Source organism: Colobus angolensis, unplaced genomic scaffold (genome assembly GCF_000951035.1).
Source record: "Colobus angolensis palliatus isolate OR3802 unplaced genomic scaffold, Cang.pa_1.0 Scaffold177, whole genome shotgun sequence".
In the NCBI taxonomy this organism is placed as follows: Eukaryota; Metazoa; Chordata; class Mammalia; order Primates; family Cercopithecidae; genus Colobus; species Colobus angolensis.
This window is the reverse complement of record NW_012114899.1, coordinates 1,339,039-1,356,044: the sequence shown is the minus strand read 5'-3', so window position 1 is coordinate 1,356,044 and position 17,006 is coordinate 1,339,039. Positions and strand designations below refer to the sequence as shown.

The following is a 17,006-nucleotide window of genomic DNA, read 5'->3' as shown; positions in this document are numbered from 1 at the left end:
TCTGCCTCTTCCTCCAGGATATGCTGTCCCTAATGCAACTGCACCTGTGTCTGCTGCCCAGCTCAAACAAGCGGTAACCCTTGGACAAGACTTAGCAGCATATACAACCTATGAGGTCTACCCAACTTTTGCAGTGACTGCTCGAGGGGATGGATATGGCACCTTCTGAAGATACTTTTTTAAATTTAAGAATAAGACGCACAAAACTCTATTAAAAAAAAAAAAACTCTAACTCGGTCCCCCAATGATCATAAATAATATCTTTCCTAAAGAAATGCCTTTCCAGAGACAGTATAGCTTATATCCATTGTAGAATTGTGAAGAACGTTCATGACTGTAAAATCAGAAGAACGTAAGAACGTTATTCTGAAATGAAATGAAATGTTAAAGAGCATTTTGTTTAACAGAAAGCTGGAGAGCCACTGCCCCAAAAGTTGTTCTTCCAATGTTCCTGAGTGTTTGGGGAGCATGTTTACAAATCCTGCCAGGGTGGAGAGAGATCTTTTAGCTGGCAAGAGTTGGGAGGGACAGAGCAGACCTGGGCAGTCAGTAACAATCAAGGGAAGCCAAGTAAACTCCAGAGTCTTACCTCTGGCTCACAGCTGCTTTTGTGATACACAAAGTCACAAAGAGGAAAAGGGAAGGGAGGAGGCTGCTTTTCAAAATGCATGCACCGTGGCTCACTGTGTGGGGCGTGATTGCAGGGCTGAGCTCATGAAAGACTATCCAAGATTTTGTGGGTTCAATTTCTCTTCAGCCTGAAAATTCCATTCAGTCCATTTGTCACAGATCAGGATCTTCCTGTCCCCTGCAGCCCATGGGGACTTCCTAGAAATAGATATGATATGTTGTAGATATGGTCGAAACAAATACAGGCCCCATTGTTTATTCAGCTCATTAGTCCACACCTATTTTTCCCTAGAACTCCTACCTTTTCCAATAATCATGCCAACATGAAATGACCTTTTCTAATTTAAAATTTTTTGACTTGCTCATAATGATTGATTTTTGTCATCTCAGACTCATTTTTCTCCTACCTAATATGATAAAAAAGTAAATCAGATATACAGAATATCATTTATGATACTTCTTCCTTTCAGCAAATTGACTGAAAAGTCATTTTAAAGAGAGAAGTGCAGATTTGCTCTCATTTCTTTGATATTGTTGCAATATCATGAACTAGCAATCAGAGACAGTTATATTAACTTGTGGTTAGCTTTGAATTATCTAACCCATTTATTTTAAATCTGCCAGGAAATCCTCTAACTTTCCTTCCTTTTTGTTTCAATAAGTATCAGGCGGCTTCACCATACCTGAGTCCTTTTGTCTTGAAGCCGCCACAGAAAAACCTTACATCAATCATTGCTGATTAGAAACTGTTTCAGACAATCAGCATGGGTGTTATTTACCAAATTCCCCCTAGCCTCCTGGACCTCTTCTCCAGGAACATCTGATGATGAAGTGGGGGAGGGCAACGAGGCTACAAAACCCTGAACTGAGGTAAAGGGAAGGCATTACTTTCTTGCCATACTTGTAAATGATTGCTTTGTTCAAACATAAATAATCTAAGTCCAACACCAAATACCTGTTACTCCTACATCAGTCTCATTAGTGGTTTAAGACACAGTACTAGAATTTTCATTTTTTAAAATCCCTTGGCGGCCGGGCGCGGTGGCTCACGCCTGTAATCCCAGCACTTTGGGAGGCCGAGGTGGGCGGATCACGAGGTCAGGAGATCGAGACCATCCTTGCTAACACGGTGAAACCCGTCTCTACCAAAAATACAAAAATTAGCCGGGCGCGGTGGCGGGCGCCTGTAGTCCCAGCTACACGGGAGGCTGAGGCAGGAGAATGGCATGATCCCGGGAGGCGGAGCTTGCTGTGAGTGAAGATCACGCCACTGCACTCCAGCCTGGGCGACAGTGCGAGACTCCGTCTCAAAAAACAAACAAACAAAAAACTCCCTTGGCCCTTACAAAAATTTACAGAACACAAAGGAAAACATAAACACAAAGACATGGAAAATTTTGTCAACTCCTTAATAGAATTCTGTGATCCAAAAGCAGGCCAGATTCTAATCAAAATCAGGTAAATTTCAATCACAATCAGAAGTACTTGTAACATTTCAGTTGTCCTAACTCCAATGAGTTAACAAAGCCTCCAAGTCTACAGGTGAAACTCTGAAAGGCCCTGTGCTTTCTATTTTACATTTAGCTTCTAATATTTCCTAGGACAGTAGTCCCCAAAGTAGGCTGTACATTAGAATCTCCTGGAGAGCTTTTTAAAATGCTAATGCCAATATCATATCTCATAACATTTACACTAGAATTTCTTTGGATGGGTGCCTGGCATCAGTATTTTTTAATGATCCCTAGGTGATTTCAATGTGCACCTAGGTTTGGGAATTGCTATATTCTTGTATGTATACTCTATCTCTTAATTTCTTTTCCTTTTTATTTCACTTTTATTAAATAGAAAAAATGCAATTAAAAAATCATCTAAGTTAAGACAAATAGCCAAATCATATTTGTCCCTTAAATAGTATGAATTTAAATATAATTTATGTAGGCTTTAAACTAACTCTAAAAATGAGAAAGTAAAACAACCTTGTCCTAAAACAATTCTTAGATCCAAATTTACACTCCCCCACAGATCTGCTTTTATTCTCAAAGACAGCAATTACATTGACATAACAAATGCCCATTGGAGCAGGAAAATTTCTACTCCGTCTAAAAAGCATTCCAAATTCTAGGAGCAAAAGTTCTGATTTTCCTTAAAATCTTTGCAAATAAATAGCAAAGGTTTTTTGTCTTGTCAATGCAAATTAGGTTTGATTTAAAGAAGTTTTAAATTTCATCAAAATGAAAAGATTAGTTAATACAGGAATCTCTTTATGAGAAAAAAATCATTATTCTGGATAAAGTCATAATTGCTTTTTTACAAGATTAAGAGCAGACGCTTAAACATTCAATAATACCAAAATATTAAGAAGATTACCACTGGAACACCATCTCAGGTTATCACACCATTTACCTCTTTGGAGCCAGTTTTCTACAAGTAGGTAGATGTGGTTTTGGTTTTTTTGCTAAACTTTTACCTTGCTTTAGTAATATCTAGGGAATACTTTGAATTCCATTAAAATAAATTCATAGAAAGTGTTAATGTGTCTACCATGCCATATGTTTATTTTTATTTTCCCCAAGTTAAGTAGATAAAGCAAGTCCTGCTACCGTAAGTTTAAAATTGTTAAGACAACGGGTTTTTTTAAATTGCTGGTAGAACCAAAGGCTAATTCTGCATAAGGTTTATATTTTTAGACTTAAGATAGTAGCACCTATTTAATACCTTCATACCTTCTGCATCACTATCAATTTTTCTATAATTTCTTATTTGAATGCTTCCTAATTCCTTACAGAGAAAATTAAAATTAGTCAACCAACCAGGTGATAATAACAAAACAATAATTTAGGAACATCCAGTAAATTTGAATTGGTTCTATAAATTTTGGTAATTAATAGCTTATTGATAAATAAAATCACCTTAATGTTGCTTAAGTAGGAGGAAATTGATCAGCAATGAGATTGGGTATCTATTTTCTTTCATATAAAAATCTGCCTCTTTTCAAATTGCTTTATTTCTCTCCTACTGCATTAGTAACAGCACCTTCAACTGCAACAACTTGTAATTCCCCTAGTTGACTAGGATATTCTCCAATCTGGTATCATGCCAAACAACACTGTGTTTGGGGAACAGCACCCAAAATGCTGCTAAAAAGCTACCTCATGTCAAGAAAATATGGATTTCAAAAAATACTTGGCACAGTGGCCTATGCCTATAACCCCAGTAGTTTGGGAGGTCAAGGCAGGAGGATTGCTGGAGGCCAGGAGTTCAAGACCAGCCTGAGCAACATGGAAAGACGCCTACCTCTCCAAAAAAAAATTTAATTGGCCAGGTGTGGTGTGGGCCTGTGGTCCCAGCTACTTGGGAAGCTGAGGCAGGAGGATTGCTGGAGCCCCAGAGGGTAAGGCTGCAGTGAGCCATGTTCATGTCACTGCACTCCAGCCTGGGTGACAGAGCAAGACTCTGCCTTCAAAACAAGCAAAAATAAATATCTAAGAAAAAGGGACCTGTTTCCAAATCACAGTTTCCTAACTTTTTCAAGGTGGAATAGAAATTAAACTATAAGTATATACTGATAACAGCTGTGCAGGAAATTGGTTTTTATTTTACTTAAAAGTTTTTCTTAGAAAAAAAATTCTTCTGATTGCATAGATTAGCAAAATACTGCATCAATATAATTTTCCATTTTCATTAATTTTTGTTATATTCTAAATGACTATTTTATAATTCTGTCTTGGACAACTGGGCCACAATTCGAATGTACACAGACAGGGATGTTCTTAGGTGTGCCATTTGTAGAATAAAGGGCAATCAAGTTAATATTTGGGGTAAATTTTCATTGCATTTTAACCTATGAAGTTTGATGAAATATATTATCATTGAACTACTCTAACACTAAGATTTCCAAAAAGTGACCTACAAAAAAAAGAAAAATGAACAATGTGCTCAACATTCACATAAAGTCATGATTATTCTCTTCTTGCGTTCATATAAAAGTTCCCAGGGGGATGAAAATGTATCTAAAAATTAGACTAGAAACTTGGCACTTTTATATATTGTAGATACACTTTCATATATTGTAAATACATCTGTTAAAGATAAAGCTAAGTTTCTAACATAGGACTACAAGGAAACTTTGGATAAATATTTTTAAAAAGAGAATATTAATAGGATAACTTAACATTTTGTGTATACTTATTGGAAGACAGAAAGAAACTAGGCAGTAAATATTCCTACCCGACATGCAACCATTGTCAAATAGGTTTTGTTAAATTGTCAAATTTGATTTTGAAATTTTAGTTTACTCGAATAATATCTTGAAAATGCTCTGTATTTTGCTAGAACATATTCATAGAAAATGTAATGTATCTACCAGGCTCTATGTTTGTGTCTGCCAACATTAGAAAAACAAAGTAAGTTGAGCTATAATGAGTGAAACTAAGGAAAATGAGATTTTTCTGACTCCCATTCCTTCTCTTTATTTAAGCAGTAAAATATTTAAACTTTTTTTATTAAATGAAAAATGGGTACAGAATACTCTATCACCCTCCAAATGTCCAATATTTTTAAAGCCATGTTGTCTAACAAAGTTTATACAGAAAATAGAATGTATAGGTTTAATATAGATAGCAATGTATATGTAGGCTCATTTGTGGGAGATTGCAAACTTTATGTGCCGCCAGTCCTCCTTGGTTTTGTAGGAAAGCTAAAAGAAAAACTTGTACTCTCACTAATAATGAAATTCATAACCAATTTAGATAGGGAAAATAACCTGAAAAGCAAAAGACCTCATTCATTTAAACATGCCTGGAATAAAATATGGAATACTTCTGTACCTACCTCCCGCTCACAGACTTTTCTCCTATTTTGAGAGAGAAATTCAAGAAGAATAATACAACTTTTTCTCTCTCCACAAATAATACTTTGTCTAAGGGAATAGGAGATACGAAGAAACAGTACCTTAAATAAAGTAAGCTGCCCACAGCCCTTCTTGGAGACTGAAAAATATCAGCCCCATTCAGGGCTTAGCAATGTCTCTCTGAGGTGATAACACATCCTGGTTTTCCAGGACGGTCCTGGCTTAGGTCTGCTGTCCTTCTATAAATATTAACAATGGTCCCTCTTATTTCCAAATGTGTCTCAGTTTAGACAACAAATTATACAGTGTTCGCCCCCAAACACACACACTCACACGCGCGCACACACACACCCCACCATCTTTATGGGTTGTTGTTGTTTTCTTGTTTTTAATTTTGTAGAATTGGCTTTGCTCTCTCCAAAGCAGATAACAGCTTAAACTAAAGAGTCCAGCTACTTCTTTCTGACTGAGCAGGGTCATAGTAAACAGAGAAGAATGGATCACCTCCTCTGAAATCTCCATCAATCTACTTTCTGTCTAACTCTCTCTCTACCCAGCCCATTTTTGGTCCTAGTTTTCCTCTCATTACTCCTGGGCTGTGAGTCCTGAGTTCTGCCTTCATGTGGCAGAGCAAGCTAGCCATTATTATGCCAGGTTAGGTGGTGGGGCAAGACAAAAGATAGCTCTTGGGAACACTTGTTTGGTCTGTAGAGACCCACAGGGCACTAGTAGGGTACTAGAGCATTTACTGGTGTCTTTCTTCCTTGAGTCAAGTTACTTCTATCCCAAAACAGACAGGTCTTATGTAAACCTTCACCTTAAAAAGCATATTGCCTTTTTTCCTTCTGCTTCACAAATTTGCTCCAACGCTAATTCCCTTGCATTTGATTTCATCATTATGATTGTTCATCAACCATTCTTCACGAAAAATTCTCACATCATTTCACATAAAGGTTTTATTATTTTTAATGGAAAATAACATTAACAGATTATTTTCCTTTTTCATAAAATTTCCCTTTTCCCCTCCCTCTGTTCTCTTTACTAACATTGGAAATTAAATTTTACAGGCTCTATTGTTATTAACCCACAAATCTATTCTTCAGAGAATATATGATCAGCCTGTGTTTACTATGCATCTACTCTTATACCAGAAACTGTGAATACAAATACATATATTTCCTACTTCTCTCTTTAATGGGACACACAGTCTCATGGACCCATTGTGCATTTTTCAAAATTGAATATAATTGCATCAGCTGATAGGTTTGCCATTTAGAATTCTGAAAATAAATCAACTCTGTTCTAAACCTTAAGTTTCCACTATTATTGCCAAGCTCTGGACTGATACAATAAGCCTTTTAAAAGGTGAATTTAACACTTGACCTATTATGGTTATTTAAGTAAAATGAGTTTTCAAAGACTTCTCCCAGGAGAAATATAAAGGACTATGCAAAAAATCGAAGAAGGAGAAAAAGGTTAGTTGGAGGTCCAGAAGGAGAATTACAACATGGAATTGATAAATTCACATACTGATTTATGATGTTAATGATCAGGTACCTATACATTTTATTTACTTGAAAACATTTTGGCCATTAACTATTTCTGTTTTCTAAATATACTTGTGTTTATAAAATTTTAAAATCTATATCACAAGCCTTCGTCATGCCTTTCTTTGCAATAAATGATTTGCAATGAAGTATATATACCTTTTTACAAATGTAAATTTTATTTTGAAACTTGGCATATTCTTTATAATTCCTAAGATATCTTTGGGCACACAGACTACAGATAAATCTATTTAAATCAATTCATCATTATCACTGGTTTAAATATTTAATGTAACCATTGAAATTTTTATTCTTATTCCTTCACAGAATTCTCCTTTTCTTCTATGTTTCTGACTGCAATACAGCCCAATATTGTTATTCCCTACATCTTAATGAAAAGCAAGCTGTCAGCAAAATGCATTTATAGTTTCCAGATGTTAAACAATCTCTTTCTTCTTTTCTTTTTTGTTATTATTTTTATTTATGTGAAGTTAGTTAGCTGAGGTACCAAAAAAGAGACAAAGACAGTATTAAAAAGTGTGCATAAAGCACTTATTTTTGTACTTTAGTACAATGTTTTATAGAACTTTGTGATCTATCTAAATATATTAAGTAAAATTACACCATTCACTTGTTGGGAAAATAATCTTTGGTTTGGAAGATATGAGCATAATGGGCATCTTAGAATCATAAATCACATGAAATGAGAGACAATGCAATATTGTATAATTCCTGGATGATGCAATTGTTTTAATTGAATTTTCAAGTGCCATTATAAAGTTTTAAATATTATCAAGATGAGTTGTTGGCTAATTTTTTCTTTCCTGAAAATAAAAGTTTTTCTTTTTGTGAGTAAATACCTGAATATTAATAATCCATAACTGCAATGTGGTTTTGACAACTTCTTTACATGATTCACATCTTCCATATAAGTTCACTCTTCTGAGATTAAATGCAACTTTTAATAATTAAATGCATTATGTTTAAATCCATAAAAAAACAAGAGAAATACTTAGCAACTAAAAATATTGAGGAAACATGACTCCAGAAAGGTAAGTGAGCCCCAAAGTTAACATTTGCCTAGGGGCATCTGCTGATCCCTAAGAACCAGAGCTAACACAGCAAACTATTCCTCCAGGACCAAATCCAGCTGCCTGACGCTTGTTGGTCCTTGAGCTAAAAATGACTGCTATGTTTTTAAAAGGTTGAGCTGAGAATGTTTTTCACATTTTTGAAAGGTTCGTTTAAAGAAAAAAAAAAAAAAAAAGGAAGAACATGGCCCACAAAGCCTAAAATATTTACTCTCTGGTCCTTGACAGTGAAAGTTTGCCAAGCTTGCCCTAAGCTAACACCACATATTTTAATTTCTGTTACCTGTAGCACCCTACTTCTTGATGCCAATTTCTGAATTAGCTAGGATTAGGTTTGGCTGGCAGTGACAGTATTCCCAAACAGCAATAGTTTAAATAAGATAGCAATTTATCATCTCTTACCCAAAAGTCCCAAAGGCCAGTACAGTGCTGGTACTGTGCTTCACAGGTTCATGAACATAGGCTTCCTTTTGTTGATTTGTTGCTTTTGTTGCTTCCTTTTGTTGCCTTTTGTTGCTTCAATCTCATCGTCTAAGATTTACATCCAAGTAGAAAGATAGAAAAAGGACAAAGAAAGGTAAGGACACCCACGAGCTGTTCCTTTAGGAGAGCTACTGGAAGCTGCCACAGGACACTGTAATTTACATCACATTGGCCAAAATTTAAGCATGTGGCCACACCTAGCTGCAAGAGAAGATGGGAAATGTAGTCTTTATCTAGGCAGGAAAAAAATTATTTTACTATGAAAGAACGGAAGAGTGAATACCAAGAGAAAACTAGCAAAGTCTGCTACAAATTCCTACATCACAGGAAGGATGTGATGTTTAAATTAAGTAGGCATATGAGAACATCTGGCACTGGCCTTTCATGATGGGTACTTACGAATCTTGGCTCTGTAACCAACCACCTGAGAGGTTCTTCCTGCCCACTGCACAGATAAAACCAATTCACTAAGACCATGACATTGCAATAAAGAAAAAGTTTAACAGACATGTGGCCATCCATACCACATGGGAGACAGAGTTATTACTCAACTCAATCTCCCTGAAAATTCAGAGACTAGGGTTTCTCAAGGATAGTGTGGCTGGCTAGGGAGTCTGCTTCTGAGTGGGGCCATGGGACCAATGACTCAGAGGGAGTCAGCCGGCTTAGGTGAAGCCACAGGTAGTCAGAAATGCAAAAACCTGAAAAGACACCTCAAAAAGCCAATCTGAGGTTCTACTATAGTGATATTACTTGCAAGAGTAATTGGGGGAGTCACAAATCTTGTGACCTACAGAATAATGGCTGGTTATCCTTTCGGTGGACACCTTAGAAGAATTCAGGCTCTTCATCCTCCTAACCTGGTAGTGTTTCATGAGCTTTCCAAGGCAGTTAGTTTGAGGGAAGGACCACTATTTAAACTATAAACTAAATGTCTCTCAAAGTTAGCTTGGCCAAGCCCAGGAATAATTAAGGGCAGCTTGGAGCTTAAAGGCAAGACGGGGTTTGGTTACATTAGATCCCTTTCACTGTCAAAATTTTCTTAATGTTGTAATTTTTGCAAAGGCAATTTCAGCTCTTTTACCCTGCCTTTACCAACTAAAAGGAAACTGCCAACTTACCTTAGAGTTTCTCGAAGCATTATCACCCATTGAAAGTATAACTGTGTAGGGAGGATCCCATTGGCCCCACTTCCTGGTATTCACACAATCGTATAATCTCCTTCCTTTGTGTACATAGTGGACCTAGTAACTCCATTCTAATGAACAGAATATGGCAAAAGTGATTGGATATCACTTTCAAGGTTATGTTATGAAAGATTATGATTTCTATCTTGCTGGCTCTTTTTGCGTGTTCACTGTGATGAAGCTGGCTGCCATATTGTAAGCTAGGCTGTATAAAGAGTCACATGGCAAGGAACTGAAGGTAGCCTGCAGCCAACAGCCCGTGGGGAACTGAGTCCTGCCATCAACCACATGATCGCACTTGGAAGTGGGTCACTCATCAGCTGAGCTTTGAGAGAACTGCAGTCCCCCTGGCTAATACATTGAGTGAACTTTATGATAAACTTCAAAGCAGAGGACCAAGCCAGCTGCACCTGGCTCCTGCCCCAGAGAAACAGCAATATAATAAATGTTATTTTAATGTATTAAGCTTCAGGATAATTTTTTGTGAAGGAACTGATAACCAATACAACAGTGAAAAGCTACAAAATTACAGTGAATGTAAATGTGTTTATCATCTAAGAGTCACAGCCATCAATGAATAACATAACAGTGAGAAGTTCTAAAGGTACTGGGAATTCAAATGTGTTTATACCTGAGAGTCACTGAAGCTGTTGTGCAAAATCAGAGAAACCAACTCAGGTTTTGAGTTTATGGATAATTGTTGCTGATGTCAGTATCCAGGAGCATATGCCCAATGTTGGAGAGGATAAGAAGCTAAAGAAATGCTATATATCTGATACAAAGTAGATGCTCAAAAATGCTGGTTGAGTGGAAAGAAAAAAGGGAGGAAGTGATAGATGAAAGAGAGTATGGGATAGAGTGGAGGAAAATGAGAGGAAGGGAGGAAGACAGAAATGGAGGAAAGGGAAGCGAAAGAAAAATGGAGGGGAGAGGAGAAGAGATGGGAGAATCTGGACGTCTGAGAACCAGGAACGATATTAAGTAATGGCAAGTGGGTGGTATCTTTTGCTCCCATATTTCAAGTAATTCAGAGTAAAATTTCTTTTTGATGAGCAATGTCATGATATGAACAACTTTAGATCCAAAAAAGTTTCACTAAGAAAAAAAAAATCCTCTAAGAAGTCTGAACATTCACAAGGACACTTGATATAGTTGCCATGAAAAGAGTGAACTTGGAAGCAAGAATCCAGAATTCTGGCCCAAGTTCTGCCACTGTTTTATAAATACCTGACTCAGACTCTCAGACTCTATAGTAGAGACTATCAGTTGAAACATGTGGCTAACAGTGGTGAGCAGACTGTATTAGTCTGTTTTCACACTGCTGATAAAGACACACCTGAGACTGGGGAGAAAAAGAGGTTTGATTGGACTTACAGTTCCACATGGCTGGGGAGGCTTTAGAATCACGGTGGGAGGTGAAAGGCACTTCTTACATGGCAGCAGCAAGAGAAAATGAGGAAGAAGCAAAAGCAGAAATCCCTGATAACCCATCAGATCTCATGAGACTTCTTAACTTTCACAAGAATGGCATGGAAAAGACCAGTCCCCATGATTCAAATACCTCTCCCTGGGTCCCTCCCACAACACGTGGGAATTCTGGGAGATACAATTCAAGTTAAGATTTGGGTGGGGACACAGTCAAATCATATCATTCTGCCCCTGGCCCCTCCAAATCCCATGGCCTCGCATTTCAAAACCAACCATGCTTTCCCAACAGTCCCCCAAAGTCTTAACTCTTTTAAGCATTAACCCAAAAGTCCACAGTCCAAAGTCTCATCTGAGACAAGGTAAGTCCCTTCCACATATGAGCTTACAAAATCGAAAGCAAGCTAGTTATTTCCTAGATACAATGGGAGTACAGTATTTGTTAAATACAGCTGTTCCATATGGGAGAAACTGACCGAAACAAAGGGGTTACAGGGCCCGTGCAAGTCCAAAATCCAGTGGGGCAGTCATATTTTAAAACTCCAAAACAATCTCCTGTGACTCTAGGTCCCACATCCAGGTCATGCTGATTCAAGAGGTTGGCTCCCATGATCTTGAACAGTTCCACCCCTGTGGTTTTGCAGGGTATAGCCTCTCTCCCAGCTGCTTCCACAGGCTAGCATTAAGTGTCTGAGGCTTTTTCAGGCACACAGTGCAAGCTGTCAGTGGATCTACCATTCTGGGATCTGGAGAACAGTTGCGCTCTTCTCACAGCTCCACTAGGCAGTGCTCCAGTTGAGACTCTGTGTGGGGGCTCCGACCCCACATTTCCCTTCCACACTGCCCTAGCAGAGGTTCTCCATGAGGGCCCAACCCCTGCAGCAAACTTTTGCCTGAGCATCCAGGCATTTCTGCACATCTGAAATCTAGGCAGAGGTTCCCAAACCTCAATTCTTGACGTCTGTACGTCTGCAGGCACAACACCACATGGAAGCTGCTAAGGTTTGAGGCTTGCACCCTCTGAAGCCACAGCCTGAGCTGTCTGTTGGCCACTCTCATCCATGGTTAGAGCAGCTGGGACACAGGGAATGAGAACAGCATTGGAAAGACCAGCTCCCGTGATTCAATAACCTCCCCTCTGTCCCTCCCACAACACATGGGAATTCTGGGAGATACAATTTAAGTTGAGATTTGGGCAGGGACATAGCCAAACCATATCACAGACCAATACTGTTTCAGTAGCACACAGTTAACATACTACTACCACAAGACCTACTTCCTTGCCACTTGCCGAATTTTCTACTCCCTCTGTATGCTCCTAACAATAATAAATATGATAAAACTCCCCAGGGAAAGCAAATATCTGGCACATGGGCAGACACTCTCCTCTCCCACCCTTGGCAGACATTGAGGAATGACTCATTGATCTATTGGTCTAAGTCACAGCCTCACAATCCTTTTCAGCATAGGGCTCCAGGTAGTCATTACCCATCAATCAGCATACCAATGAATGATACCACTGTAAATTTCCGCTTTCCTCATCATTACATATTTAAAAAACTGAAGTTATATTAACAAAACCACTTCATAAACAACTTATTTTTAAAAGCGAAAGCTTTCTACAACCAGTACTTGAAATGTTGATCTATGGAATTAACTACAGATTTCTTAGCTTACATGGCTATGTAAATATTTTCTATATTAACTTTCTTCTATTCTCACTGTATTCTTCCCCTTTCTCAGCAGGTCCAGCTGTCTATCATTGCTTCTGTAAAGGTATCTGGCTAAACATCAAACAGAGATTTCCTGCAAGGCTTTCTGGCTGTGGTTTTTCAACAGCTTTAGGGACTAGAAGAATTTGTAGGGTTCTTGAAGGAACTGAAAGGGTGGCAGGAAGTGACAAAAGCAGAGACAAACTATCATGGAGAAGCAAAGGGAGAAATGTGTATCCTCATGCACAAAACACCATGGGGATGGGAAGAGAGAGAAGGAAGAGACCTCAAGAACCAAGAACATATGGAATTTAGTTCCCGCTCCCAAGTAGCACTATCCAGAAGTAACAAAATATCAAAGAATGGTTGCAGAGCAAGTTCAAGCAGCCTTGACTATATATCCATGACTCAAACATGGCAAGGGCTTCTCTAAGGGAATGAAAGGCACTGTAGGGACAGAGACATTGGCCTTCTCATAAATCATCTCTATGACTCAATGATTAAGATCAAACTCTCCAATTCTTTGGCTACATTCTGGCACTATACAGGATACTAAGGATTGCAGCAGAGTCTCAGGAATGGGAAAATGAGTCTTGGCTGGTTTTTATTTTTACCTGTCCAGTAAGATGTGAGCTCAGTGAAAAATCAAGTTGAGTTGCAGAAAAATAAAGCAATGTTTCCTTTCATGTTGTGTTTATGGGCTGAGACCTGCTACTTTAACACTCAAGGTCCACCTCAACATGGCTTCCATTGGGCTTTTTAACCCCATGCTATCTTGCAGAGTGGCATGAGCACTGGCTTGGGAGTACGCACTATTTGATCTTGGAAAATCACTGAAACTCCCTGATTTTCTTTCTTCATCAGTAAAAGAGAAATCATAATGATTTCCTCACAGGGTTACTAAGGATCCATTGAGATTATGTACATTAAAATACCTATCACAGTGCCTGACATGGTAAGCATCATATAAATAACAGTCATCATTATCACAAAATCTGCAAAAGTAGCCTAGTAGGGTTTTCACAGAAATTTCCAGGTTCTTTTCTCTGTGGAAGAAGTAAAAATTAAAATTCCAGATTGGAAAGAAAGAAGTAACACTGTCTTTATTTAAATACAACATAATAGTCTGAGTAGAAAATTCAGTGGACTCTACAATAAAGCTACTTGTATCTTATTTCTTCTTTAACAAATAAGAATAAATTTGCTCTGAAAGAAGAAATAAAATATAAGTAGCTTTATTGTCAAATTATTTGTTTATTTGCCCTATTATTTATTATTGTTTGTTTATTTGTTCTAGTTTTTCTTAATAAAGAACCAGTAAGTGAGTTTAGCAAGGTTTCAGGGTGTAAGATTAATATACAAAAATCAATTGTATTTATATATACTAGCAACAAGCTACCCAAAGTTGAAATTTAAGAAGCAATACAACTTGAAATACCATCAGAAAATATGAAATAGGGATAAATATTTTAAAAAGACGTAAAAGACTTGTGTAATGAAAACTAAACATTGCTGAGAGTAGTTAAAGAAAACCCAAATAAATGGAGAGAGACACCATGTTCATGGGTCAGAAGACCCAATGTTGCCGAAATGTGAATTCTCCCCAATCATAGTTTCAGTGCGACCCCAGTCAAAATTCCAGCAGAGTTATTTAGAAGTTGACAAGATGATTATAAATTTTACATAAAAATGCATATAGGACATACTAATACAACTTTGAAAAGTAGAACAAGTTTGAAGTCTTGTATTACCTGCTTTCCAGACTTATTTTATAGCTAAGGTAACTAAGACACTGTGATATTGGTGTCAGGATATTAAAGCAGATCCATGGAACAAAATAGAGTCCAAAGATATATATATGGCCAACTGATTTTTGACAGACGTGTAAAGTTAATTCAGTGGAGAAAACATAGTTGTTTTGACAAAGGGTGATGAAAGCAATTGAATATCTATTGGTAAAACAATAAAGCTTGACTCATATCTCACACCATGCAGAAAAACTAACTCAAAATGCATTCTAGAAAAACATTTCAAACTTAAAACAATAAAACATCTAGAAGAAAACATAGGAAAAACGTTGTTACCCTGAGATACGCAAATATTTCTTAGATATAACACCAAAAGCATGATCTATAAAAAACCAAATTGATAACTTGAAATTTATCAAAATTTAAAACTTCTGGTCTTTAAAAGAGAATGAAAGAAGCCATAGACTAGGAGAAAATCTTTGCAAAGAATATAGCTTATAAAGGCTGTATATGTAGGAGATATAAAGAGCTCTCAACATTCAACACTAAGAACAAAAGCCTCATTTTTAAAAATGGGCAGAGACCTGAATGGACATTTCACCAAAGAAGATATATGGAGGACAAATAATTACCTAAAAAGATGTTCAACATCATTAGTCATTAGAGAAATGCAAATTAAAATCACAATTACATATCCTTAAACATGTATTAGACTGGCTAAAATTAAATAGACTTGCCATAAGAAATGTTGGCAAGGTTGTAGAAGAACTGGAAGTCTTATACACTGCTCTTGGGAATGTAAAAGGATACAATGAATTTTGAAAACAATTTGGCAGTGCCTTAGAAAATTAAATGTACACTCACTGTATGATCCAGTCATTCCACTCCTATATATTTACCCAAGATAAATGAAAGTGTATTTCCATATAAAAATGTATGTATGAATGTTCCTATCTGCTTTCTCTGTAATAACCAAAATCTATCCATACAATGGAATACTACTCATCAAGGAAAAAGAAATAAACAATTGATATGCTACATCATGGGTGAAATGAAAAATAATTACACTGGGTGAAAGAAGCCAAACATGAAATAGCATATATTATGTTGTTCCATTTTAAACAATTCTGGAAAATGGAAACTACCCTATAGTGACAGAAGGCAAGTCTGAGTTTCCCTGAGTTTGGAGCTGAAAAGGGTAGGGAGATTACAAAGAAACACCAGGAAGCATCTGTGGGTGACTGATATGTTCACTATCTTGAATGTGTTGACATTTTCACAGGTGCATACATATGTCAAAGTGTATCAAATTGTGTAATTTAAATGTGTACTAAGTATTATATATCAATTGCTCTTCAATAATGCTGCTTTTTAAAATAGTTTAACATATTCTTATCATACAATCCAGCCATTCCATTCCTAGGTATTGATCCAAGAGAAACAAAAGCATGTATTCATACAAAGACCTGTGCATGAATGTTCATAGTGGCATTATTTGTAATAGCCAATAACTGGAATAAAACCCAAACATTCACCAACGGGTGAATGAATGAGTAAACAAATTGTGGCACATTCATTCAATGGAATGCTACTCAGCAACTAAAAAGTAAACATGCTGCCACATGGATGAATGTTAAAATAAGTATGTTGTATACAACAGAAGCCAAACAAAGGAGAGTACATACTGCATGATTCCATTTATATTATATTCTTGAATATGCAAGTGCATGTAGAGTGAGACAAAGCAGATTGTGGTTGTTTGGGGAGAGGGGCAAGAGGGAAGGATTACAAAGCAGCACTAGGAAACTTTCCAGGATGGTAGATTTCTTCATCATCTTGACTGTGATGATGGTTTTTTGAGAATAGACATGTTGAAACTTATCAAATGTTATAATTTTATTTGTGTAATTCATTTGTGCAATTTATTGCATGTCAATAACACCTCAATAGAAAAATTAAAAACAAAATGAGCATAAAATAGCAAAAACAGTAAATACTTTCTGGGTACAAGGAAGTATTGGCTCAGCTAAATTGCTGTCTACCCTTCAGCAAGTCCTCTATCACCTCCAGACCCCCATCTCTGATTTTGTCATGTGAAAATCAGCTTGATGCTCTTTCATATTTGTTCCACTTCTAACAGTCTATGCTACTATTTTTAATCATTGACGTCGGGGTTCTTCAAAAGACTTTAAAGAGCCTGCCTGTGAGCTTCCTTAGGAACCTTCAAAGTTAATTAACTAAGGAGAGAGACATGGCTCGCCCTCCACATTTCTGGGTTCTCAGGAAAGGAATCACATCCTCCCCAACTTGTGCAGGATCTCAGAACAAGTGCCC

The 17,006-nt window shown here is 37.2% G+C and overlaps 1 protein-coding gene across 3 annotated transcripts in view; it reads left to right on the top strand.

The window, feature by feature from the left end:
• A1CF (APOBEC1 complementation factor) overlaps nucleotides 1-323 on the top strand; it is an 83,781-nt gene extending 83,458 nt beyond the window's left edge. For all 3 annotated transcript variants that reach the window (XM_011938755.1, XM_011938753.1, XM_011938754.1), the window contains one exon: nucleotides 18-323. In XM_011938755.1, coding sequence (XP_011794145.1) covers nucleotides 18-169 — 152 coding nt within the window. In that variant the 3' untranslated portion in view covers nucleotides 170-323. The remainder of the gene's footprint in view (nucleotides 1-17) is intronic.
• Nucleotides 324-17,006: the final 16,683 nt, after the last annotated feature.